The 24,533-nt window shown below is 45.0% G+C and overlaps 1 protein-coding gene across 4 annotated transcripts in view; it reads right to left on the reverse strand.

The window, feature by feature from the left end:
- Positions 1–4,051: 4,051 nt before the first annotated feature.
- LOC124013190 (type 2 phosphatidylinositol 4,5-bisphosphate 4-phosphatase-like) overlaps positions 4,052–24,533 on the reverse strand; it is a 61,858-nt gene continuing 41,376 nt past the window's right edge. The window contains exons 3-9 of one of the 4 annotated variants that reach the window (XR_006834833.1): positions 18,026–18,132; positions 17,502–17,625; positions 15,844–15,906; positions 11,661–11,713; positions 10,795–10,885; positions 5,171–8,548; positions 4,052–4,881 (exon numbers count right to left, since the gene is read on the reverse strand). Coding sequence is in view for 2 of the 4 variants with exons in the window: in XM_046327419.1 (XP_046183375.1) it covers positions 8,405–8,548; positions 10,795–10,885; positions 11,661–11,713; positions 15,844–15,906; positions 17,502–17,625; positions 18,026–18,132 (582 nt within the window). In the remaining 2 variants the exon portion in view is untranslated. Of the gene's footprint in view, positions 4,882–4,911; positions 8,549–10,794; positions 10,886–11,660; positions 11,714–15,843; positions 15,907–17,501; positions 17,626–18,025; positions 18,133–24,533 lie in introns of those variants that run through there. The other 3 variants (XR_006834832.1, XM_046327419.1, XM_046327420.1) reach the window with 3 other exon arrangements.

The raw sequence follows: 24,533 nt of genomic DNA on the forward strand, positions 1-24,533 counted from the left end.
CAAACATGAGTCATTCAGTCACTGACAGGGCAGGCGTCATTCAAAAAGAGATCCCTCACTGCCACCTGGTGGACACTGGAAATACAACACCCACTAATGGCAAGGACAGACTGCCTAATGTTTATATTCAGCACAAGCAGTCAAGGCGTGCAGTGATATTTAGTAACGGGTAAATACTGTACATTACCAAAAGGTAAATGAATATCAAGATAATGTTGTTAAGACAGACTGATAAGAGAACATCTTGGCTTGTGATAATGGGACATTTAGTGATTTCCATGTCTGTCTGATATTTAATGTAGCAAACTGAATACATGTTGAAATACAGATAATATTTCAGAAGTCAAAATAATGACATGCAGCATTTCTTCACTCTGTCCTCTCTACCTCTTTTCATTAGAATAAACCTTCATGGCACGGCCCTTCACTGGTGTCTATTAATAATAATAATATAATAATAATAATAATAATAATAATAATAATAATATAATAATAATAATAATATATGCCATTTAAACCCTAACCCTTCACTGGTGTCTAGACGCTTTTATCCAATTATAGCGACTTACAGTTATGTGTGCATACATTCTACGGTGTCTATGGGTGGTCCCCTTCACTGGGTCTATTATAGATCGAACCCACTTCCCTGGCGTAGAGCTACACTGGTGTCTATTATAGCGCCATGCTCTACCAACTGAGCTACAGGTATTATAAACCCTTCACTGGTGTCTATTATAGAGAGATAGGGCTGGTATTATAAACCCTTCACTGGTGTCTATTATAGAGAGATAGGGCTGGTATTATAAACCCTTCACTGGTGTCCATTATAGAGAGATAGAGCTGGTATTATAAACCCTTCACTGGTGTCTATTATAGAGATAGAGCTGGTTCATTATAAACCCTTCACTGGTGTCTATTATTAGAGAGATAGAGCTGGTATTATAAACCCTTCACTGGTGTCTATTATAGAGAGATAGGGCTGGTATTATAAACCCTTCACTGGTGTCTATTATAGAGATAGAGCTGGTATTATAAACCCTTCACTGGTGTCTATTATAGAGATAGAGCTGGTATTATAAACCCTTCACTGGTGTCTATTATAGAGAGATAGAGCTGGTATTATAAACCCTTCACTGGTGTCTATTATAGAGAGATAGGGCTGGTATTATAAACCCTTCACTGGTGTCTATTATAGAGATAGAGCTGGTATTATAAACCCTTCACTGGTGTCTATTATAGAGATAGAGCTGGTATTATAAACCCTTCACTTCACTGGTGTCTATTATAGAGAGATAGAGCTGGTATTATAAACCCTTCACTGGTGTCTATTATAGAGATAGAGCTGGTATTATAAACCCTTCACTGGTGTCTATTATAGAGATAGAGCTGGTATTATAAACCCTAACCCTTCACTGGTGTCTATTATAGAGAGATAGGGCTGGTATTATAAACCCTAACCCTTCACTGGTGTCTATTATAGAGAGATAGGGCTGGTATTATAAACCCTTCACTGGTGTCTATTATAGAGATAGAGCTGGTATTATAAACCCACTGTCACTGGTGTCTATTATAGAGATAGAGCTGGTATTATAAACCCTTCACTGGTGTCTATTATAGAGAGATAGAGCTGGTATTATAAACCCTTCACTGGTGTCTATTATAGAGAGATAGAGCTGGTATTATAAACCCTTCACTGGTGTCTATTATAGAGATAGAGCTGGTATTATAAACCCTTCACTGGTGTCTATTATAGAGAGATAGAGCTGGTATTATAAACCCTTCACTGGTGTCTAAACTGGTATTATAAACCTTCACTGGTGTCTATTATAGAGATAGAGCTGGTATTATAAACCCTTCACTGGTGTCTATTATAGAGAGATAGAGCTGGTATTATAAACCCTTCACTGGTGTCTATTATAGAGATAGAGCTGGTATTATAAACCCTTCACTGGTGTCTATTATAGAGAGATAGAGCTGGTATTATAAACCCTTCACTGGTGTCTATTATAGAGATAGAGCTGGTATTATAAACCCTTCACTGGTGTCTATTATAGAGAGATAGAGCTGGTATTATAAACCCTAACCCTTCACTGGTGTCTATTATAGAGATAGAGCTGGTATTATAAACCCTTCACTGGTGTCTATTATAGAGATAGAGCTGGTATTATAAACCCTAACCCTTCACTGGTGTCTATTATAGAGAGATAGGGCTGGTATTATAAACCCTAACCCTTCACTGGTGTCTATTATAGAGAGATAGGGCTGGTATTATAAACCCTTCACTGGTGTCTATTATAGAGATAGAGCTGGTATTATAAACCCTTCACTGGTGTCTATTATAGAGATAGGGCTGGTATTATAAACCCTTCACTGGTGTCTATTATAGAGAGATAGAGCTGGTATTATAAACCCTTCACTGGTGTCTATTATAGAGAGATAGAGCTGGTATTATAAACCCTTCACTGGTGTCTATTATAGAGATAGAGCTGGTATTATAAACCCTTCACTGGTGTCTATTATAGAGAGATAGAGCTGGTATTATAAACCCTTCACTGGTGTCTATTATAGAGATAGAGCTGGTATTATAAACACTTCACTGGTGTCTATTATAGAGAGATAGAGCTGGCATTATAAACCCTTCACTGGTGTCTATTATAGAGATAGAGCTGGTATTATAAACCCTTCACTGGTGTCTATTATAGAGAGATAGAGCTGGTATTATAAACCCTTCACTGGTGTCTATTATAGAGATAGAGCTGGTATTATAAACCCTTCACTGGTGTCTATTATAGAGATAGAGCTGGTATTATAAACCCTTCACTGGTGTCTATTATAGAGATAGAGCTGGTATTATAAACCCTTCACTGGTGTCTATTATAGAGATAGAGCTGGTATTATAAACCCTTCACTGGTGTCTATTATAGAGATAGAGCTGGTATTATAAACCCTTCACTGGTGTCTATTATAGAGATAGGGCTGGTATTATAAACCCTTCACTGGTGTCTATTATAGAGATAGAGCTGGTATTATAAACCCTAACCCTTCACTGGTGTCTATTATAGAGAGATAGAGCTGGTATTATAAACCCTTCACTGGTGTCTATTATAGAGAGATAGAGCTGGTATTATAAACCCTTCACTGGTGTCTATTATAGAGATAGAGCTGGTATTATAAACCCTTCACTGGTGTCTATTATAGAGATAGAGCTGGTATTATAAACCCTAACCCTTCACTGGTGTCTATTATAGAGATAGAGCTGGTATTATAAACCCTTCACTGGTGTCTATTATAGAGATAGAGCTGGTATTATAAACCCTTCACTGGTGTCTATTATAGAGATAGAGCTGGTATTATAAACCCTTCACTGGTGTCTATTATAGAGATAGAGCTGGTATTATAAACCCTTCACTGGTGTCTATTATAGAGATAGAGCTGGTATTATAAACCCTTCACTGGTGTCTATTATAGAGAGATAGAGCTGGTATTATAAACCCTTCACTGGTGTCTATTATAGAGATAGAGCTGGTATTATAAACCCTTCACTGGTGTCTATTATAGAGATAAAGCTGGTATTATAAACCCTTCACTGGTGTCTATTATAGAGAGATAGAGCTGGTATTATAAACCCTAACCCTTCACTGGTGTCTATTATAGAGAGATAGAGCTGGTATTATAAACCCTTCACTGGTGTCTATTATAGAGATAGAGCTGGTATTATAAACCCTTCACTGGTGTCTATTATAGAGATAGAGCTGGTATTATAAACCCTTCACTGGTGTCTATTATAGAGAGATAGAGCTGGTATTATAAACCCTTCACTGGTGTCTATTATAGAGAGATAGAGCTGGTATTATAAACCCTTCACTGGTGTCTATTATAGAGATAGAGCTGGTATTATAAACCCTAACCCTTCACTGGTGTCTATTATAGAGATAGAGCTGGTATTATAAACCCTTCACTGGTGTCTATTATAGAGATAGAGCTGGTATTTTAGTTTGTGCCAAAAACAATGAGCCATCAGAAACAGAAACGGAGAATGAGTTTAACATTTGTTAATTTTATTGATAAATTATGTTTTTTAAATGTTTTATTATTCCAAGCCTCAGTTTCAATGCGCTGAATTAACTATGTACAAGAAGAGACTTCTGTTTCATCATCACATTCAGAACAAGATTAGTTAAAGAGATTTTTATTATTTTGTCTAGACAGGATTGCATATATACCGCAACACTAGCTAGGTTTCACTGGCTTCAGGAAACAATCAGGCAATAAGCAGGAAGTCAGCGACATTCTAGGAGCAGAGAGCTGGACAGGTAAGGAGAACGATAAGGGGCCAGGTTTACCAAAAGCATCCTATGGTTCTAACCATGAACTAAATCCTTAGGGTGTTTTTGGGCCCAGAATCTTTCAACAGTACCTTTCCTTTCTGAATCAGACACCTAATGTAAAACTAGAACATGTATAGTGTGTTTAAAACAACATCTCACGATGAGAACAGCCAATGATGAGAAGGCTATTGACGATGGTGAAGAAGTAGTGAGGTATGCTGTGAAACACTAGGACAGTAACAGTATAGTGAAGGCAGACTGAAACACTAGGACATGATAACAGTATAGTGAAGGTAGAGTGAAACACTAGGACATGATAACAGTATAGTGAAGGTAGAGTGAAACACTAGGACCTGATAACAGTATAGTGAAGGTAGAGTGAAACACTAGGACATGATAACAGTATAGTGAAGGCAGACTGAAACACTAGGACATGATAACAGTATAGTGAAGGTAGAGTGGAACACTAGGACATGATAACAGTATAGTGAAGGTAGAGTGAAACACTAGGACATGATAACAGTATAGTGAAGGTAGAGTGAAACACTAGGACCTGATAACAGTATAGTGAAGGTAAAGACTGAAACACTAGGACATGATAACAGTATAGTGAAGGTAGAGTGAAACACTAGGACATGATAACAGTATAGTGAAGGTAGAGTGAAACACTAGGACATGATAACAGTATAGTGAAGGTAAAGCAGAGTGAAACACTAGGACATGATAACAGTATAGTGAAGGTAAAACACTAGGACATGATAACAGTATAGTGAAGGTAAAGCAGAGTGAAACACTAGGACCTGATAACAGTATAGTGAAGGTAAAGAGTGAAACACTAGGACATGATAACAGTATAGTGAAGGTAGAGTGAAACACTAGGACATGATAACAGTATAGTGAAGGTAAAGCAGAGTGAAACACTAGGACATGATAACAGTATAGTGAAGGTAGAGTGAAACACTAGGACATGATAACAGTATAGTGAAGGTAGAGTGAAACACTAGGACATGATAACAGTATAGTGAAGGTAGAGTGAAACACTAGGACCTGATAACAGTATAGTGAAGGTAGACTGAAACACTAGGACCTGATAACAGTATAGTGAAGGTAGACTGAAACACTAGGACATGATAACAGTATAGAGAAGGTAGAGTGAAACACTAGGACCTGATAACAGTATAGTGAAGGTAGACTGAAACACTAGGACATGATAACAGTATAGTGAAGGTAAAGCAGAGTGAAACACTAGGACATGATAACAGTATAGTGAAGGTAGAGTGAAACACTAGGACATGATAACAGTATAGTGAAGGTAGAGTGAAACACTAGGACATGATAACAGTATAGTGAAGGTAGACTGAAACACTAGGACATGATAACAGTATAGTGAAGGTAGAGTGGAACACTAGGACATGATAACAGTATAGTGAAGGTAGAGTGAAACACTAGGACAGTAACAGTATAGTGAAGGTAGACTGAAACACTAGGACCTGATAACAGTATAGTGAAGGTAGAGTGAAACACTAGGACATGATAACAGTATAGTGAAGGTAGACTGAAACACTAGGACATGATAACAGTATAGTGAAGGTAGACTGAAACACTAGGACCTGATAACAGTATAGTGAAGGTAGAGTGAAACACTAGGACATGATAACAGTATAGTGAAGGTAGACTGAAACACTAGGACATGATAACAGTATAGTGAAGTTAGAGTGAAACACTAGGACATGATAACAGTATAGTGAAGGTAGACTGAAACACTAGGACATGATAACAGTATAGTGAAGGTAGACTGAAACACTAGGACATGATAACAGTATAGTGAAGGTAGAGTGAAACACTAGGACCTGATAACAGTATAGTGAAGGTAGAGTGAAACACTAGGACATGATAACAGTATAGTGAAGGTAGACTGAAACACTAGGACATGATAACAGTATAGTGAAGGTAGACTGAAACACTAGGACATGATAACAGTATAGTGAAGGTAGAGTGAAACACTAGGACATGATAACAGTATAGTGAAGGCAGACTGAAACACTAGGACATGATAACAGTATAGTGAAGGTAGACTGAAACACTAGGACATGATAACAGTATAGTGAAGGTAGACTGAAACACTAGGACATGATAACAGTATAGTGAAGGTAGAGTGAAACACTAGGACATGATAACAGTATAGTGAAGGTAAAGCAGAGTGAAACACTAGGACATGATAACAGTATAGTGAAGGTAGACTTAAACACTAGGACCTGATAACAGTATAGTGAAGGTAGAGTGAAACACTAGGACATGATAACAGTATAGAGAAGGTAGAGTGAAACACTAGGACATGATAACAGTATAGTGAAGGTAGAGTGAAACACTAGGACCTGATAACAGTATAGTGAAGGTAGAGTGAAACACTAGGACATGATAACAGTATAGTGAAGGTAAAGCAGAGTGAAACACTAGGACAGTAACAGTATAGTGAAGGTAGAGTGAAACACTAGGACCTGATAACAGTATAGTGAAGGTAGACTGAAACACTAGGACCTGATAACAGTATAGTGAAGGTAGACTGAAACACTAGGACCTGATAACAGTATAGTGAAGGTAGAGTGAAACACTAGGACCTGATAACAGTATAGAGAAGGTAGACTGAAACACTAGGACATGATAACAGTATAATGAAGGTAGAGTGAAACACTAGGACCTGATAACAGTATAGTGAAGGTAGACTGAAACACTAGGACCTGATAACAGTATAGTGAAGGTAGAGTGAAACACTAGGACCTGATAACAGTATAGTGAAGGTAGACTGAAACACTAGGACATGATAACAGTATAGTGAAGGTAGACTGAAACACTAGGACATGATAACAGTATAGTGAAGGCAGACTGAAACACTAGGACATGATAACAGTATAGTGAAGGCAGACTGAAACACTAGGACATGATAACAGTATAGTGAAGGCAGACTGAAACACTAGGACCTGATAACAGTATAGTGAAGGTAGACTGAAACACTAGGACCTGATAACAGTATAGTGAAGGTAGACTGAAACACTAGGACCTGATAACAGTATAGTGAAGGTAAAGCAGAGTGAAACACTAGGACATGATAACAGTATAGTGAAGGTAGAGTGAAACACTAGGACATGATAACAGTATAGTGAAGGTAGACTGAAACACTAGGACATGATAACAGTATAGTGAAGGTAGAGTGAAACACTAGGACCTGATAACAGTATAGTGAAGGTAGAGTGAAACACTAGGACATGATAACAGTATAGAGAAGGTAAAAACACTAGGACCTGATAACAGTATAGTGAAGGTAAAACACTAGGACCTGATAACAGTATAGTGAAGGTAAAACACTAGGACCTGATAACAGTATAGTGAAGGCAGAGTAAAACACTAGGACCTGATAACAGTATAGTGAAGGCAGAGTTACTTGGGAAATGTACTTGGTCAGCAGCGTTAGCACACACGGCTTGAAGGAGGAAGATGTAAAAGCATTAAACATCAGGACCAGTACTGTGTATTATACCGGCAGGGCGTTACTAGGGTTACATACAGTATGGAGAGAGAGTGAGGAGGACAGCTTTTGGAGCTGGGGTAACTAGCAGCAACTGAACAGAATCATTGAATATAATTGTAGTGCAATTGTAAAAATTGTTGTTAATTTAATTTGGTCTGGTTGGGAACGCCATGTCTGTCAGTCAGTCAAATCCTTTACCTGGTCCAGGAGAGAGACAGCCCAGCTGTCCGGCTTCCGATTAAAATCATATTTATCAAAGTCCAGTTTCAATGTTAATTACATCACTATATATGATAAATCAAACCAATTAAACAATTATAAAGATCTCAATTCCTGATCTGCATAAAAAAAAAAAAAGTTTTCAGAGTTAATTACAAAACCAGGACTGGATTCTGTTTTCTCCTGGATCAGGACTGGACCAGACTGACCTCCGTCTTCATCTGAATAATAACAACATAAACAATTAAAAGGTAGAAACACAGTACAACGGTCTGTCTGTCTGTCTAGGAAAAGCTGTTCTCTGGATAGCTGACTTCGATGGTCTGTCTGTCTAGGAAAAGCTGTTCTCTGGATAGCTGACTTTAATGGCGCCCCAGTAACAAGCTCGTATCAGACAGATCAGACCGAGGAGGTAGGAGAACGCCCAGGACACATAGGTGGCATGGTAACGACTGGCAAAGTCCTGAGTCCCCACCTAGAGAGGCAGAGAGAGGGGGAGAGAGAGAGAGACAGAGATAGAGAGAGGGGGGGACAGAGAGAGAGAGAGGGGGTGGGAGAGACAGAGAGAGAGAGAGAGAGAGAGAGAGAGAGAGAGAGAGAGAGAGAGAGAGAGACAGAGAGAGAGACAGAGAGAGAGAGAGAGAGAGAGAGAGAGAGAGAGAGAGAGAGAGAGAGAGAGAGAGAGAGAGAGAGACAGAGAGAGAGACAGAGAGAGAGACAGAGAGAGAGACAGACAGACAGAGAGAGAGAGAGAGAGACAGACAGACAGAGAGCATGAGGAAGAGAACGAGAAAGGGAGAGAGGGAGCGAGGGAGAGAAAGAGAGAGAGAGAAAGAGGGAGAGAGTGAGAGGGAGAGAACGAGAAAGGGAGAGGTAGGGAGGGAGAGAGAGAGAGAGAGAGAGAGAGAGAGAGAGAGAGAGAGAGAGAGACAGAGAGAGAGACAGAGAGAGAGACAGAGAGAGAGACAGAGAGAGAGACAGACAGACAGACAGACAGACAGACAGACAGACAGACAGACAGACAGACAGACAGACAGACAGAGAGCATGAGGAAGAGAACGAGAAAGGGAGAGAGGGAGCGAGGGAGAGACAGAGATAGAGAGAGGGGGGGGGACAGAGAGAGAGAGAGGGGTGGGAGAGACAGAGAGAGAGAGAGAGAGAGAGAGAGAGAGAGAGAGAGAGAGAGAGAGAGAGAGAGAGAGAGAGAGAGAGAGAGAGAGAAAGAGAGACAGAGAGAGAGACAGAGAGAGAGAGAGAGAGAGAGAGAGAGAGAGAGAGAGAGAGAGAGACAGAGAGAGAGACAGAGAGAGAGACAGAGAGAGAGACAGAGAGAGAGACAGACAGACAGACAGACAGACAGACAGACAGACAGACAGACAGAGAGAGAGAGCGAGAGAGAGAGCGAGAGGAAGAGAATGAGAAAGGGAGAGAGTGAGAGGGAGAGAACGAGAAAGGGAGAGGTAGGGAGGGAGAGAGGTAGAGAGGGTGAGAGGGAGAGAAAGAGAGAGAGAGAAAGAGGGAGAGAGTGAGAGGGAGAGAACGAGAAAGGGAGAGAGGTAGGGAGGGAGAGAGGTAGAGAGGGAGAGAGAGAAAGGGAGAGAGGTAGGGAGGGAGAGGTAGAGAGGGTGAGAGGGAGAGGGAGAGGGAGAGAAAGGGAGAGAGGTAGGGAGGGAGAGGTAGAGAGGTAGAGAGGGTGAGAGGGAGAGAGAGAAAGGGAGAGAGGGAGAGGGAGAGGGAGAGAGGTTCATCACAGCTCTGACAGAACAGAATGATCTATTCCTGTATTAACACTGTTCCTGGTGATTAGTTAAGTGTAGATTGAGGTGATGTTGTCACGGTAACTCTGATATCACCTTTACATTATTATCATCTGAGTAATAATATGTTGTATGGGTTAGTCAGCATCACACATGTCCTAGTCTGGTAAATATGGGTTAGTCAGCATCACATGTCCTAGTCTGGTAAATATGGGTTAGTCAACATCACATGTCCTAGTCTGGTAAATATGGGTTAGTCAGCATCACACATGTCCTAGTCTGGTAAATATGGGTTAGTCAGCATCACAAATGGCACCCCATGTCCCTTATAGTGCACTACTTTTGATAAGAGCCCTATGGCCCCCGGCACCCTATTCCCTATGGGCCCTATTTCCTATGGGCTCTGGAACCCTATTCCCTATTGGCCCTATTTCCTATGGGCCCTGGAACCCTATTCCCTATGGGCCCTATTTCCTATGGGCCCTGGAACCCTATTCCCTATGGGCCCTATTTCATATGGGCTCTGGAACCCTATTCCCTATGGGCCCTATTTCCTATGGGCCCTGGAACCCTATTCCCTATGGGCCCTGGAACCCTATTCCCTATGGGCTCTGGAACCCTATTCCCTATGGGCCCTATTTCCTATGGGCCCTGGAACCCTATTCCCTATGGGGACTCTAGCACTGAGATGCAGTACATTAGACCTCTGAACCAGGGTCTGTAGTGACTCCTCTAGCACTGAGAGGCAGTGCCTTAGACCACTGAACCAGGGTCTGTAGTGACTCCTCTAGCACTGAGAGGCAGTGCCTTAGACCACTGAACCAGGGTCTGTAGTGACGCCTCTAGCACTGAGATGCAGTGCCTTAGACCTCTGAACCAGGGTCTGTAGTGACTCCTCTACCACTGAGATGCAGTGTCTTAGACCTCTGTGCCACTCAAGGAACTCTAATACGGTTGTACTCACTGTTAATCCCACTCCGATAAAGATGCAGATCATTCCCACAGTGATGTAGGCACAACAACGCCTCCTTGGAAGAGCACTACCCACAGACGATCTGTAGGGTGGAGGGCACAAAGACATCGGTTAGGTTAGCACTGAGTGGTCAAAGAAGGGCACTACCAAGGTAACTACCGACAGATGAGGGAGGGAGGGAGAAAGGAGAGAGAGCGACAGATGAGGGAGGGAGGGAGGGAGGGAGGGAGGGAGAAAGAGAGGAGAGAGAGCGACAGATGAGGGAGGGAGGGAGGGAGAAAGAGGAGAGAGAGCGACAGATGAGGGAGGGAGGGAGAAAGAGAGGAGAGAGAGCGACAGATGAGGGAGGGAGGGAGAAAGAGAGGAGAGAGAGCGACAGATGAGGGAGGGAGGGAGGGAGAAAGAGAGGAGAGAGAGCGACAGATGAGGGAGGGAGAGGGAAAGAGAGGAGAGTGACAGATGAGGGAGGGAGGGAGGGAGGGAGGGAGGGAGGGAGGGAGGGAGGAGAGAGAGAGAGACAGAGTTAGGGAGAGACTCAGAGAGACTCTGTCTGTCTGCCTGTCTGTCTGTCTGTCTGTCTGTCTGTCTGTCTGTCTGTCTGTCTGTCTGTCTCTCTCTCTCTCTCTCTCTCTCTCTCTCTCTCTCTCTCTCTCTCTCTCTGTCTCTCTCTCTCTTTCTCTCTCTTTCTCTCTCTTTCTCTCTCTCTAACTAAGGACTAGAGTCTGAGAAGCAGCTGCTGAAGTCCCTAGTGGAGTCTGGGTAAACTCCAACCACCAAGTAACCAAACAGAATGTTGAATGATCTTGGACATAAACTGGTCCAGCGTAGTTGAATGATTTGAAGTTTGAGGAATTTACATTTTTTTGCAGTGAGGGCATTTTGCTAGCGTGTTAAATCGGAGCTCCATCCACTGCAGAGGAAAAGACAAGAACAGTTTGTGTTAGACAGTATACAGTTTTCAGACCTCTCTCTCAAACAAACACACACACACACACACACACACACACTGAATTCTACTCGACAGTCAACTTTATCTCGACAAACATAATCCACCATTTTTCTTTTTGTTGTCTGTGATGCCACCGTAAAGTGGCACTATTAGATTACTATTACATTAGGGACCTGACGAACCCATTACATTAGGGACCTGACGAACCCATTACATTAGGGACCTGACGAACCCATTACATTAGGGACCTGACGAACCCATTACATTAGGGACCTGACGAACCCATTACATTAGGGACCTGACGAACCCATTACATTAGGGACCTGACGAACCCATTACATTAGGGACCTGACGAACCCATTACATTAGGGACCTGACGAACCCATTACATTAGGGACCTGACGAACCCATTACATTAGGGACCTGACGAACCCATTACATTAGGGACCTGACGAACCCATTACATTAGGGACCTGACGAACCCATTACATTAGGGACCTGACGAACCCATTACATTAGGGACCTGACGAACCCATTACATTAGGGACCTGACGAACCCATTACATTAGGGACCTGACGAACCCATTACATTAGGGACCTGACGAACCCATTACATTAGGGACCTGACGAACCCATTACATTAGGGACCTGACGAACCCATTACATGATGGACATTACATTAGGGACCTGACGAACCCATTACATTAGGGACCTGACGAACCCATTACATGATGGACATTACATTAGGGACCTGACGAACCCATTACATGATGGACATTACATTAGGGACCTGACGAACCCATTACATGATGGACATTACATTAGGGACCTGACGAACCCATTACATTAGGGACCTGACGAACCCATTACATTAGGGACCTGACGAATCCATTACATTAGGGACCTGACGAACCCATTACATTAGGGACCTGACGAACCCATTACATTAGGGACCTGACGAACCCATTACATTAGGGACCCATTACATGATGGACATTACATTAGGGACCTGACGAACCCATTACATGATGGACATTACATTAGGGACCTGACGAACCCATTACATGATGGACATTACATTAGGGACCTGACGAACCCATTACATGATGGACATTACATGATGGACATTACATTAGGGACCTGACGAACCCATTACATGATGGACATTACATTAGGGACCTGACGAACCCATTACATGATGGACATTACATTAGGGACCTGACGAACCCATTACATGATGGACATTACATTAGGGACCTGACGAACCCATTACATGATGGACATTACATTAGGGACCTGACGAACCCATTACATGATGGACATTACATTAGGGACCTGACGAACCCATTACATGATGGACATTACATTAGGGACCTGACGAACCCATTACATGATGGACATTACATTAGGGACCTGACGAACCCATTACATGATGGACATTACATTAGGGACCTGACGAACCCATTACATGATGGACATTACATTAGGGACCTGACGAACCCATTACATGATGGACATTACATTAGGGACCTGACGAACCCATTACATGATGGACATTACATTAGGGACCTGACGAACCCATTACATGATGGACATTACATTAGGGACCTGACGAACCCATTACATGATGGACATTACATTAGGGACCTGACGAACCCATTACATGATGGACATTACATTAGGGACCTGACGAACCCATTACATGATGGACATTACATTAGGGACCTGACGAACCCATTACATGATGGACATTACATTAGGGACCTGACGAACCCATTACATGATGGACATTACATTAGGGACCTGACGAACCCATTACATGATGGACATTACATTAGGGACATTACATTAGGGACCTGACGAACCCATTACATGATGGACATTACATTAGGGACATTACATTAGGGACCTGACGAACCCATTACATGATGGACATTACATTAGGGACCTGACGAACCCATTACATGATGGACATTACATTAGGGACCTGACGAACCCATTACATGATGGACATTACATGATGGACATTACATTAGGGACCTGACGAACCCATTACATGATGGACATTACATTAGGGACCTGACGAACCCATTACATGATGGACATTACATTAGGGACCTGACGAACCCATTACATGATGGACATTACATTAGGGACCTGACGAACCCATTACATGATGGACATTACATTAGGGACATTACATTAGGGACCTGACGAACCCATTACATGATGGACATTACATTAGGGACATTACATTAGGGACCTGACGAACCCATTACATGATGGACATTACATTATGGACATTACATTAGGGACCTGACGAACCCATTACATGATGGACATTACATTAGGGACCTGACGAACCCATTACATGATGGACATTACATTAGGGACATTACATTAGGGACCTGACGAACCCATTACATGATGGACATTACATTAGGGACATTACATTAGGGACCTGACGAACCCATTACATGATGGACATTACATTAGGGACATTACATTAGGGACCTGACGAACCCATTACATGATGGACATTACATGATGGACATTACATTAGGGACCTGACGAACCCATTACATGATGGACATTACATGATGGACATTACATTAGGGACCTGACGAACCCATTACATGATGGACATTACATTAGGGACCTGACGAACCCATTACATGATGGACATTACATTAGGGACCTGACGAACCCATTACATGATGGACATTACATTAGGGACCTGACGAACCCATTACATGATGGACATTACATTAGGGACCTGACGAATCCATTACATGATGGACATTACATTAGGGACCTGACGAACCCATTACATGATGGACATTACATTAGGGACCTGACGAACCCATTACATGATGGACATTACTTTAGGGACCTGACGAACCCCTGACGAACCCACATGATGGACATTACATTAGGGACCTGACGAACCCATTACATGATGGACATTACATTAGGGACCTGACGAACCCATTACATGATGGACATTACATTAGGGACCTGACGAACCCATTACATGATGGACATTACATTAGGGACCTGACGAACCCATTACATGATGGACATTACATTAGGGACCTGACGAACCCATTACATGATGGACATTACATTAGGGACCTGACGAACCCATTACATGATGGACATTACATTAGGGACCTGACGAACCCATTACATGATGGACATTACATGATGGACATTACATTAGGGACCTGACGAACCCATTACATGATGGACATTACATGATGGACATTACATTAGGGACCTGACGAACCCATTACATGATGGACATTACATGATGGACATTACATGATGGACATTACATGATGGACATTACATTAGGGACCTGACGAACCCATTACATGATGGACATTACATGATGGACATTACATGATGGACATTACATTAGGGACCTGACGAACCCATTACATGATGGACATTACATGATGGACATTACATTAGGGACCTGACGAACCCATTACATGATGGACATTACATGATGGACATTACATTAGGGACCTGACGAACCCATTACATGATGGACATTACATTAGGGACCTGACGAACCCATTACATGATGGACATTACATGATGGACATTACATGATGGACATTACATTAGGGACCTGACGAACCCATTACATGATGGACATTACATGATGGACATTACATTAGGGACCTGACGAACCCATTACATGATGGACATTACATGATGGACATTACATTAGGGACCTGACGAACCCATTACATGATGGACATTACATGATGGACATTACATGATGGACATTACATTAGGGACCTGACGAACCCATTACATGATGGACATTACATGATGGACATTACATTAGGGACCTGACGAACCCATTACATGATGGACATTACATGATGGACATTACATGATGGACATTACATGATGGACATTAGTATGAGGCTCAGGCGTTCCATGTTGCTCATCAATTTGACTTGATTGATTAGGGGTCAGACAAAGGGTGTTATTAGCTGAATTAGTTATTATTATTATTGTGTATTGTTTATGTTAGCCCCAAGGTGCCGTGGTAACCCCCAGCTCATAGAGACCTGGTCTGTGGAGGTGCTGTTGTCATGGAGATCAGAAGGGGCCGTGGCAGAGTCCTCGTTACCCTAGACGCCAAGACGCATAACAGGCAACAACCTTAACACACCAGGGTACCGCTACTGTAGGTAGGTTGTGTCACAAATGGCACCCTATGGGTTCTGATCAAGGTAGTGCACTATGTAGGGAATATGGTGCCATTAGGGTAGTGAACTATGTAGGGAATAGGGTGCCTGGTCAAGGTAGTGCACTATGTAGGGAATAGGGTGCCTGGTCAAGGTAGTGCACTATGTAGGGAATAGGGTGCCATTAGGGTAGTGAACTATGTAGGGAATAGGGTGCCTGGTCAAGGTAGTGCACTATGTAGGGAATAGGGTGCCTGGTCAAGGTAGTGCACTATGTAGGGAATAGGGTGCCATTAGGGTAGTGAACTATGTAGGGAATAGGGTGCCTGGTCAAGGTAGTGCACTATGTAGGGAATAGGGTGCCTGGTCAAGGTAGTGCACTATATAGGGAATAGGGTGCCATTATGGTAGTGCACTATGTAGGGAATAGGGTGCCTGGTCAAGGTAGTGCACTATGTAGGGAATAGGGTGCCTGGTCAAGGTAGTGCACTATATAGGGAATAGGGTGCCATTAGGGTAGTGCACTATGTAGGGAATAGGGTGCCTGGTCAAGGTAGTGCACTATGTAGGGAATAGGGTGCCTGGTCAAGGTCACTATGTAGGGAATAGGGTGCCATTAGGGTAGTGAACTATGTAGGGAATAGGGTGCCTGGTCAAGGTAGTGCACTATGTAGGGAATAGGGTGCCTGGTCAAGGTAGTGCACTATATAGGGAATAGGGTGCCATTAGGGTAGTGCACTATGTAGGGAATAGGGTGCCTGGTCAAGGTAGTGCACTATGTAGGGAATAGGGTGACTGGTCAAGGTAGTGCACTATGTAGGGAATAGGGTGCCTGGTCAAGGTAGTGCACTATGTAGGGAATAGGGTGCCTGGTCAAGGTAGTGCACTATGTAGGGAATAGGGTGCCTGGTCAAGGTAGTGCACTATGTAGGGAATAGGGTGCCTGGTCAAGGTAGTGCACTATATAGGGAATAGGGTGCCATTAGGGTAGTGCACTATGTAGGGAATAGGGTGCCATTAGGGATGCATACCAACTGCATGTATCACTACGACCTGCTACAAAGTACCAACTACCCTACTGCAAGAGGTCAAATAGGTAGTACTTATATTGGTCCATTATTGAAACACGTGTGTTTGGTGTACTACACTCTAAGCATTCACAACCCACCCAACCCACCCAACCCACCAACCCACCCAACCCAACCCACCCAACCCCGTCCAACCCACCCCACCCAACCAACCCACCCAACCCAACCCAACCCAGTCTCTGACTAGCCTGGTCCCAGATCAGTTTGTTCTGTCTTGCCAAACTTCTATGACCACTGTCGTTGGCAAGACTGCACAACACATTCATTAAGTGTCTCAGTTTAGTAGTCCTGGTTTAGGATCAGTTGTGCCTTTTCAATTATAAGGAATGGACACGGGAGACCTGATCCTGGGCCAGCACTACCACTCTGAGACACCTGAATACAGGCTAGTCTCTGACAGGCCAGAAGGTGCTGACTGCTGCTCAGAGGGCACACTGATTGGCCACATACGAGGAAGGTGTTTCCACAGTGGCCACAGACCACCCTCGTGCCCTCAGGCTGGACTGGCAGGGCTGGCTGGGCCGGCTGCTCCTCTGGAATCACCATCACCGGGCTCAGGTTGATGATGCGTCTGCTGTAGAGGGCGGGGCACACAGAGGGGGAGGGGTTACCATACAGGTTGATGAGGTTGTTCTTATCACTACCAGTTGGGTCTGGGGCATCCTATCACCTCCCAGTTGGGTCTGGGGCATCCTATCACCTACCAGTTGGGTCTGGGGCATCCTATCACCTACCAGTTGGGTCTGGGGCATCTTATCCCCTCCCAGTTGGGTCTGGGGCATCCTATCACCTACCAGTTGGGTATGGGGCATCCTATCACCTACCAGTTGGGTCAGGGGCATCCTATCACCTACCAGTTGGGTCTGGGGCATCCTATCACCTACCAGTTGGGTCTGGGGCATCCTATCACCTACCAGTTGGGTCTGGGGCATCCTATCACCTCCCAGTTGGGTCTGGGGCATCCTATCACCTACCAGTTGGGTCTGGGGCATCCTATCCTCCTAGATGAGTCTTTGCAGATGAGGAGGCAGTTACAGGGACAGCGTACATACTTCTTCCCAGTCGGGGGGTTTTTGATGGGCTGAAAGAAAGAGAACAACCCTAAGGGTGATTGAAATAAATGTTTATGTAAACTTCAACAATTCCTTTGGTTTGCATCAAAGCTCAACATTTGACAAATGGAGGATTTCACACCAAGTGGATACTTTCGCACCAAATGGAGACATTCACACCAAGTGGAGACCTTCACACCAAGTGGAGACCTTCACACCAAGTGGAGACCTTCACACCAAGTGGAGACCTTCACACCAAGTGGAGACCTTCACACCAAGTGGAGACCTTCACACCAAGTGGAGACCTTCACACCAAGTGGAGACCTTCACACCAAGTGGAGACCTTCACACCAAGTGGAGACCTTCACACCAAGTGGAGACCTTCACACCAAGTGGAGACCTTCACACCAAGTGGAGACCTTCACACCAAGTGGAGACCTTCACACCAAGTGGAGACCTTCACACCAAGTGGAGACCTTCACACCAAGTGGAGACCTTCACACCAAGTGGAGACCTTCACACCAAATGGAGACATTCACACCAAATGGAGACATTCACACCAAGTGGAGACCTTCACACCAAGTGGAGACCTTCACACCAAGTGGAGACCTTCACACCAAGTGGAGACCTTCACATCAAGTGGAGACCTTCACACCAAGTGGAGACTTTCACACCAAGTGGAGACCTTCACACCAAGTGGAGACCTTCACACCAAGTGGAGACATTCACACCAAATGGAGACCTTCACACCAAGTGGAGACATTCACACCAAATGGAGACCTTCACACCAAGTGGAGACTTTCACACCAAGTGGAGACCTTCACACCAAGTGGAGACTTTCACACCAAATGGAGACCTTCACACCAAATGGAGACCTTCACACCAAGTGGAGACCTTCACACCAAGTGGAGACCTTCACACCAAATGTCATTGAATAAATACAGCTGCTGTAGCTACAGAGCCGTCAGAAGGTTTTCACACCCCTTGACTTTTTCCATATTTTGTTGTGTTAAAACCTGTAATTAAAATGTATTAAATTGAGCTTTTGTTTGACACTTGGCCTACAACCAATACCCCACAATGTCAAATTAGAATTCTGTTTTTTAAAAATGTTTTACAAATTAATTGAAAAAAAGAAAAGCTGAAATGTCTTGGGTCAATAAAGCCCTTTGTTTATGGCAAGGAGCCTAAATAAGTTCAGGAGTAAAGAATGTGCCTAACAAGTCACATAATAAGTTGCATGGACTCACTCTGTGTGCAATAATAGTGTTGAACATGGTTTTTGAATGACTACCTCATCTCTGTACCTATACAATTATCTGTAGTCCCTCAGTTGAGCAGTGAATTTCAAACACAGATTCATCCACAAAGACCAGGAAGGTTTTCCAATGCCTCGGAAGGAAGGGCACCTATTGGTAGATGGGTAAAAAAAAAAGAAAACAGACATTGAATATCCTTTTGAGCATGGTGATAATGCCTGTCCTGACCTCTTAGTCTGCCTGCCACTCTGTATGTTATGCAGGTGAATGAGGACCCAAAAGCGACTTGGCGAAAACAGAGTTTTTAATCCAGTAAGAAACTTTACAAAACAAAAAGCATAATACTACTCGTAAAGACGAGAACAGACAGGAGACTTGATCGAGAACTGCAGGTTGCCTCGGGAAGGCACTTGAACCTAGCAGACTCAGACACCTGCTCACCACGCAGCATCTGAGGGAAACACGACACGACAGGGCAAAACATAGACACAGCACGGTGAATTATAGATGAGGATCCGACAGGGCAGGTACGGAAAACAAGGAGAGAAATAGGGACTCTAATCAGGGAAAAGGATCGGGAACAGGTGTGGGAAGACTAAATGATGATTAGGGGAATAGGAACAGCTGGGAGCAGGAACGGAACGATAGAGAGAAGAGAGAGCGGGAGAGTGAGAGAGGGAGGGGGAGAGAGAGGGATAGAAAGAGGGAAAGAACCTAATAAGACCAGCAGAGGGAAACGAATAGAAGGGGAAGCACAGGGACAAGACATGATAATTAATGACAAAACATGACAGTACCCCCCACTCACCGAGCGCCTCCTGGCGCACTCGAGGAGGAATCCTGGCGGCAACGGAGGAAATCATCAATGAGTGAACGGTCCAGCACGTCCCGAGACGGAACCCAACTCCTCTCCTCAGGACCGTAACCCTCCCAATCCACTAAGTATTGGTGACCCCGTCCCCGAGAACGCATGTCCATGATCTTATGTACCTTGTAAATAGGTGCGCTCTCGACAAGGACGGGAGGGGGAGGGAAGACGAACGGGGGTGCGAAGAAAGGGCTTGACACAGGAGACATGGAAGACAGGATGGACGCGACGAAGATGTCGCGGAAGAAGCAGTCGCACAGCGACAGGATTGACGACCTGGGAGACACGGAACGGACCAATGAACCGCGGAGTCAACTTACGAGAAGCTGTCGTAAGAGGAAGGTTGTGAGTGGAAAGCCACACTCTCTGGCCGCAACAATACCTTGGACTCTTAATCCTGCGTTTATTGGCGGCTCTCACAGTCTGTGCCCTGTAGCGGCAAAGTGCAGACCTCACCCTCCTCCAGGTGCGCTCACAACGTTGGACAAACGCTTGAGCGGAGGGAACGCTGGACTCGGCAAGCTGGGATGAGAACAGAGGAGGCTGGTAACCCAGACTACTCTGAAACGGAGATAACCCGGTAGAAGACGAAGGAAGCGAGTTGTGAGCGTATTCTGCCCAGGGGAGCTGTTCTGCCCAAGACGCAGGGTTTCTGAAAGAAAGGCTGCGTAGTATGCGACCAATCGTCTGATTGGCCCTCTCTGCTTGACCGTTAGACTGGGGATGAAACCCGGAAGAGAGACTGACGGACGCACCAATCAAACGACAGAACTCCCTCAAAAACTGTGACGTGAATTGCGGGCCTCTGTCTGAAACGGCGTCTAACGGGAGGCCATGAATTCTGAACACATTCTCGATAATGATTTGTGCCGTCTCCTTAGCGGAAGGAAGTTTAGCGAGGGGAATGAAATGTGCCGCCTTAGAGAACCTATCGACAACCGTAAGAATCACAGTCTTCCCCGCAGACAAAGGCAGACCGGTAATGAAGTCTAGGGCGATGTGAGACCATGGTCGAGAAGGAATGGGGAGCGGTCTGAGACGACCGGCAGGAGGAGAGTTACCCGACTTAGTCTGCGCGCAGTCCGAACAAGCAGCCACGAAACGGCGCGTGTCACGCTCCTGAGTCGGCCACCAAAAGCGCTGGCGAATAGACGCAAGAGTGCCTCGAACACCGGGATGACCAGCTAACTTGGCAGAGTGAGCCCACTGAAGAACAGCCAGACGAGTGGAAACAGGAACGAAAAGGAGGTTACTAGGACAAGCGCGCGGCGACGCAGTGTGCGTGAGTGCTTGCTTAACCTGTCTTTCAATTCCCCAGACTGTCAACCCGACAACACGCCCATAAGGAAGAATCCCCTCGGGATCAGTAGAAGCCACAGAAGAACTAAACAGACGGGATAAGGCATCAGGCTTGGTGTTCTTGCTACCCGGACGGTAAGAAATCACAAACTCGAAACGAGCGAAAAACAACGCCCAACGAGCTTGACGGGCATTAAGTCGTTTGGCAGAACGGATGTACTCAAGGTTCTTATGGTCTGTCCAAACGACAAAAGGAACGGTCGCCCCCTCCAACCACTGTCGCCATTCGCCTAGGGCTAAGCGGATGGCGAGCAGTTCACGGTTACCCACATCATAGTTGCGCTCAGATGGCGACAGGCGATGAGAAAAATAAGCGCAAGGATGAACCTTATCGTCAGACTGGAAGCGCTGGGATAGAATGGCTCCCACGCCTACCTCTGAAGCGTCAACCTCGACAATGAATTGTCTAGTGACGTCAGGAGTAACGAGGATAGGAGCGGACGTAAAACGTTCTTTTAGAAGATCAAAAGCTCCCTGGGCGGAACCGGACCACTTAAAACACGTCTTGACAGAAGTAAGAGCTGTGAGAGGGGCAGCAACTTGACCAAAATTACGAATGAAACGCCGATAGAAATTAGCGAAACCTAAAAAGCGCTGCAACTCGACACGTGACCTTGGAACGGGCCAATCACTGACAGCTTGGACCTTAGCGGAATCCATCTGAATGCCTTCAGCGGAAATAACGGAACCGAGAAAAGTAACGGAGGAGACATGAAAAGAGCACTTCTCAGCCTTTACGTAGAGACAATTCTCTAAAAGGCGCTGTAGAACACGTCGAACGTGCTGAACATGAATCTCGAGTGACGGTGAAAAAATCAGGATATCGTCAAGATAGACAAAAACAAAGATGTTCAGCATGTCTCTCAGAACATCATTAACTAATGCCTGAAAAACAGCTGGCGCATTGGCGAGACCAAACGGAAGAACCCGGTACTCAAAATGCCCTAACGGAGTGTTAAACGCCGTTTTCCACTCGTCCCCCTCTCTGATGCGCACGAGATGGTAAGCGTTACGAAGGTCCAACTTAGTAAAGCACCTGGCTCCCTGCAGAATCTCGAAGGCTGATGACATAAGGGGAAGCGGATAACGATTCTTAACCGTTATGTCATTCAGCCCTCGATAATCCACGCAGGGGCGCAGAGTACCGTCCTTCTTCTTAACAAAAAAGAACCCCGCCCCGGCCAGAGAGGAAGAAGGCACTATGGTACCGGCGTCAAGAGACACAGATAAATAATCCTCGAGAGCCTTCCGTTCGGGAGCCGACAGAGAGTATAGTCTACCCCGAGGAGGAGTGGTCCCCGGAAGGAGATCAATACTACAATCATACGACCGGTGAGGAGGAAGGGAGTTGGCTCGGGACCGACTGAAGACCGTGCGCAGATCATGATATTCCTCCGGCACTCCTGTCAAATCGCCAGGTTCCTCCTGAGAAGTGGGGACAGAAGAAATGGGAGGGATGGCAGACATTAAGCACTTCACATGACAAGATACGTTCCAGGATAGGATAGAATTACAAGACCAATTAATAGAAGGATTATGACATACTAGCCAGGGATGACCCAAAACAACAGGTGTGAAAGGTGAACGAAAAATCAAAAAAGAAATAGTCTCACTGTGGTTACCAGATACTGTGAGAGTTAAAGGTAGTGTCTCAAATCTGATACTGGGAAGATGACTACCATCTAAGGCAAACATGGGCGTAGGCTTGTCTAACTGTCTGAAAGGAATGTTCTGTTTCCGAACCCATGCTTCGTCCATGAAACAACCCTCAGCCCCAGAGTCAATCAAGGCACTGCATGTAGCACCCGAACCGGTCCAGCGTAGATGGACCGACATAGTAGTACAGGATCTAGATGAAGAGACCTGAGTAGTAGCGCTCACCAGTAGCCCTCCGCTTACTGATGGGCTCTGGCCTCTTACTGGACATGAATTAACAAAATGTCCATCAAATCCGCAATAGAGGCACAGGCGGTTGGTGATCCTCCGTTCCCTCTCCTTAGTCGAGATGCGAATCCCTCCCAGCTGCATGGGCTCAGTCTCAGAGCCAGAGGAGGGAGATGGTTGCGATGCGGAGCAGGGAAACACCGTTGATGCGAACTCTCTTCCACGAGCCTGGTGACGAAGATCTACCCGTCGTTCTATGCGGATGGCGAGAGCAATCAAAGAGTCCACACTGGAAGGAACCTCCCGAGAGAGAATCTCATCTTTGACCACTGTGTGGAGTCCCTCCAGAAAACGAGCGAGCAGCGCCGGCTCGTTCCAGTCACTAGAGGCAGCAAGAGTACGAAACTCTATAGAGTAATCCGTTATGGATCGATCACCTTGGCATAGGGAAGCCAGGGCCCTAGAAGCCTCCCCACCAAAAACTGAACGGTCAAAAACCCGAATCATCTCCTCTTTAAAGTTCTGGTAATTGTTAGAACAATCAGCCCTTGCCTCCCAGATAGCTGTGCCCCACTCTCGGGCCCGGCCAGTAAGGAGTGAAATGACGTAAGCAACCCGAGCTCTCTCTCTAGAGTATGTGTTGGGTTGGAGAGAGAACACAATATCACACTGGGTGAGAAAGGAGCGGCACTCCGTGGGCTGCCCGGAGTAGCAAGGTGGGTTATTAACCCTAGGTTCCGGAGGCTCGGCAGGCCAGGAAGTAACAGGTGGCACGAGACGAAGACTCTGGAACTGTCCAGAGAGGTCGGAAACCTGAGCGGCCAGGTTCTCCACGGCATGGCGAGCAGCAGACAATTCCTGCTCGTGTCTGCCGAGCATGGCTCCTTGGATCTTGACGGCAGTGTTACGAGCCTCTGTAGTCGCTGGGTCCATTCCTTGGTCGGATCCTTCTGTTATGCAGGTGAATGAGGACCCAAAAGCGACTTGGCGAAAACAGAGTTTTTAATCCAGTAAGAAACTTTACAAAACAAAAAGCATAATACTACTCGTAAAGACGAGA

The sequence above is a fragment of the Oncorhynchus gorbuscha genome, linkage group LG24 (genome assembly GCF_021184085.1).
Source record: "Oncorhynchus gorbuscha isolate QuinsamMale2020 ecotype Even-year linkage group LG24, OgorEven_v1.0, whole genome shotgun sequence".
Taxonomy (NCBI): Eukaryota; Metazoa; Chordata; class Actinopteri; order Salmoniformes; family Salmonidae; genus Oncorhynchus; species Oncorhynchus gorbuscha.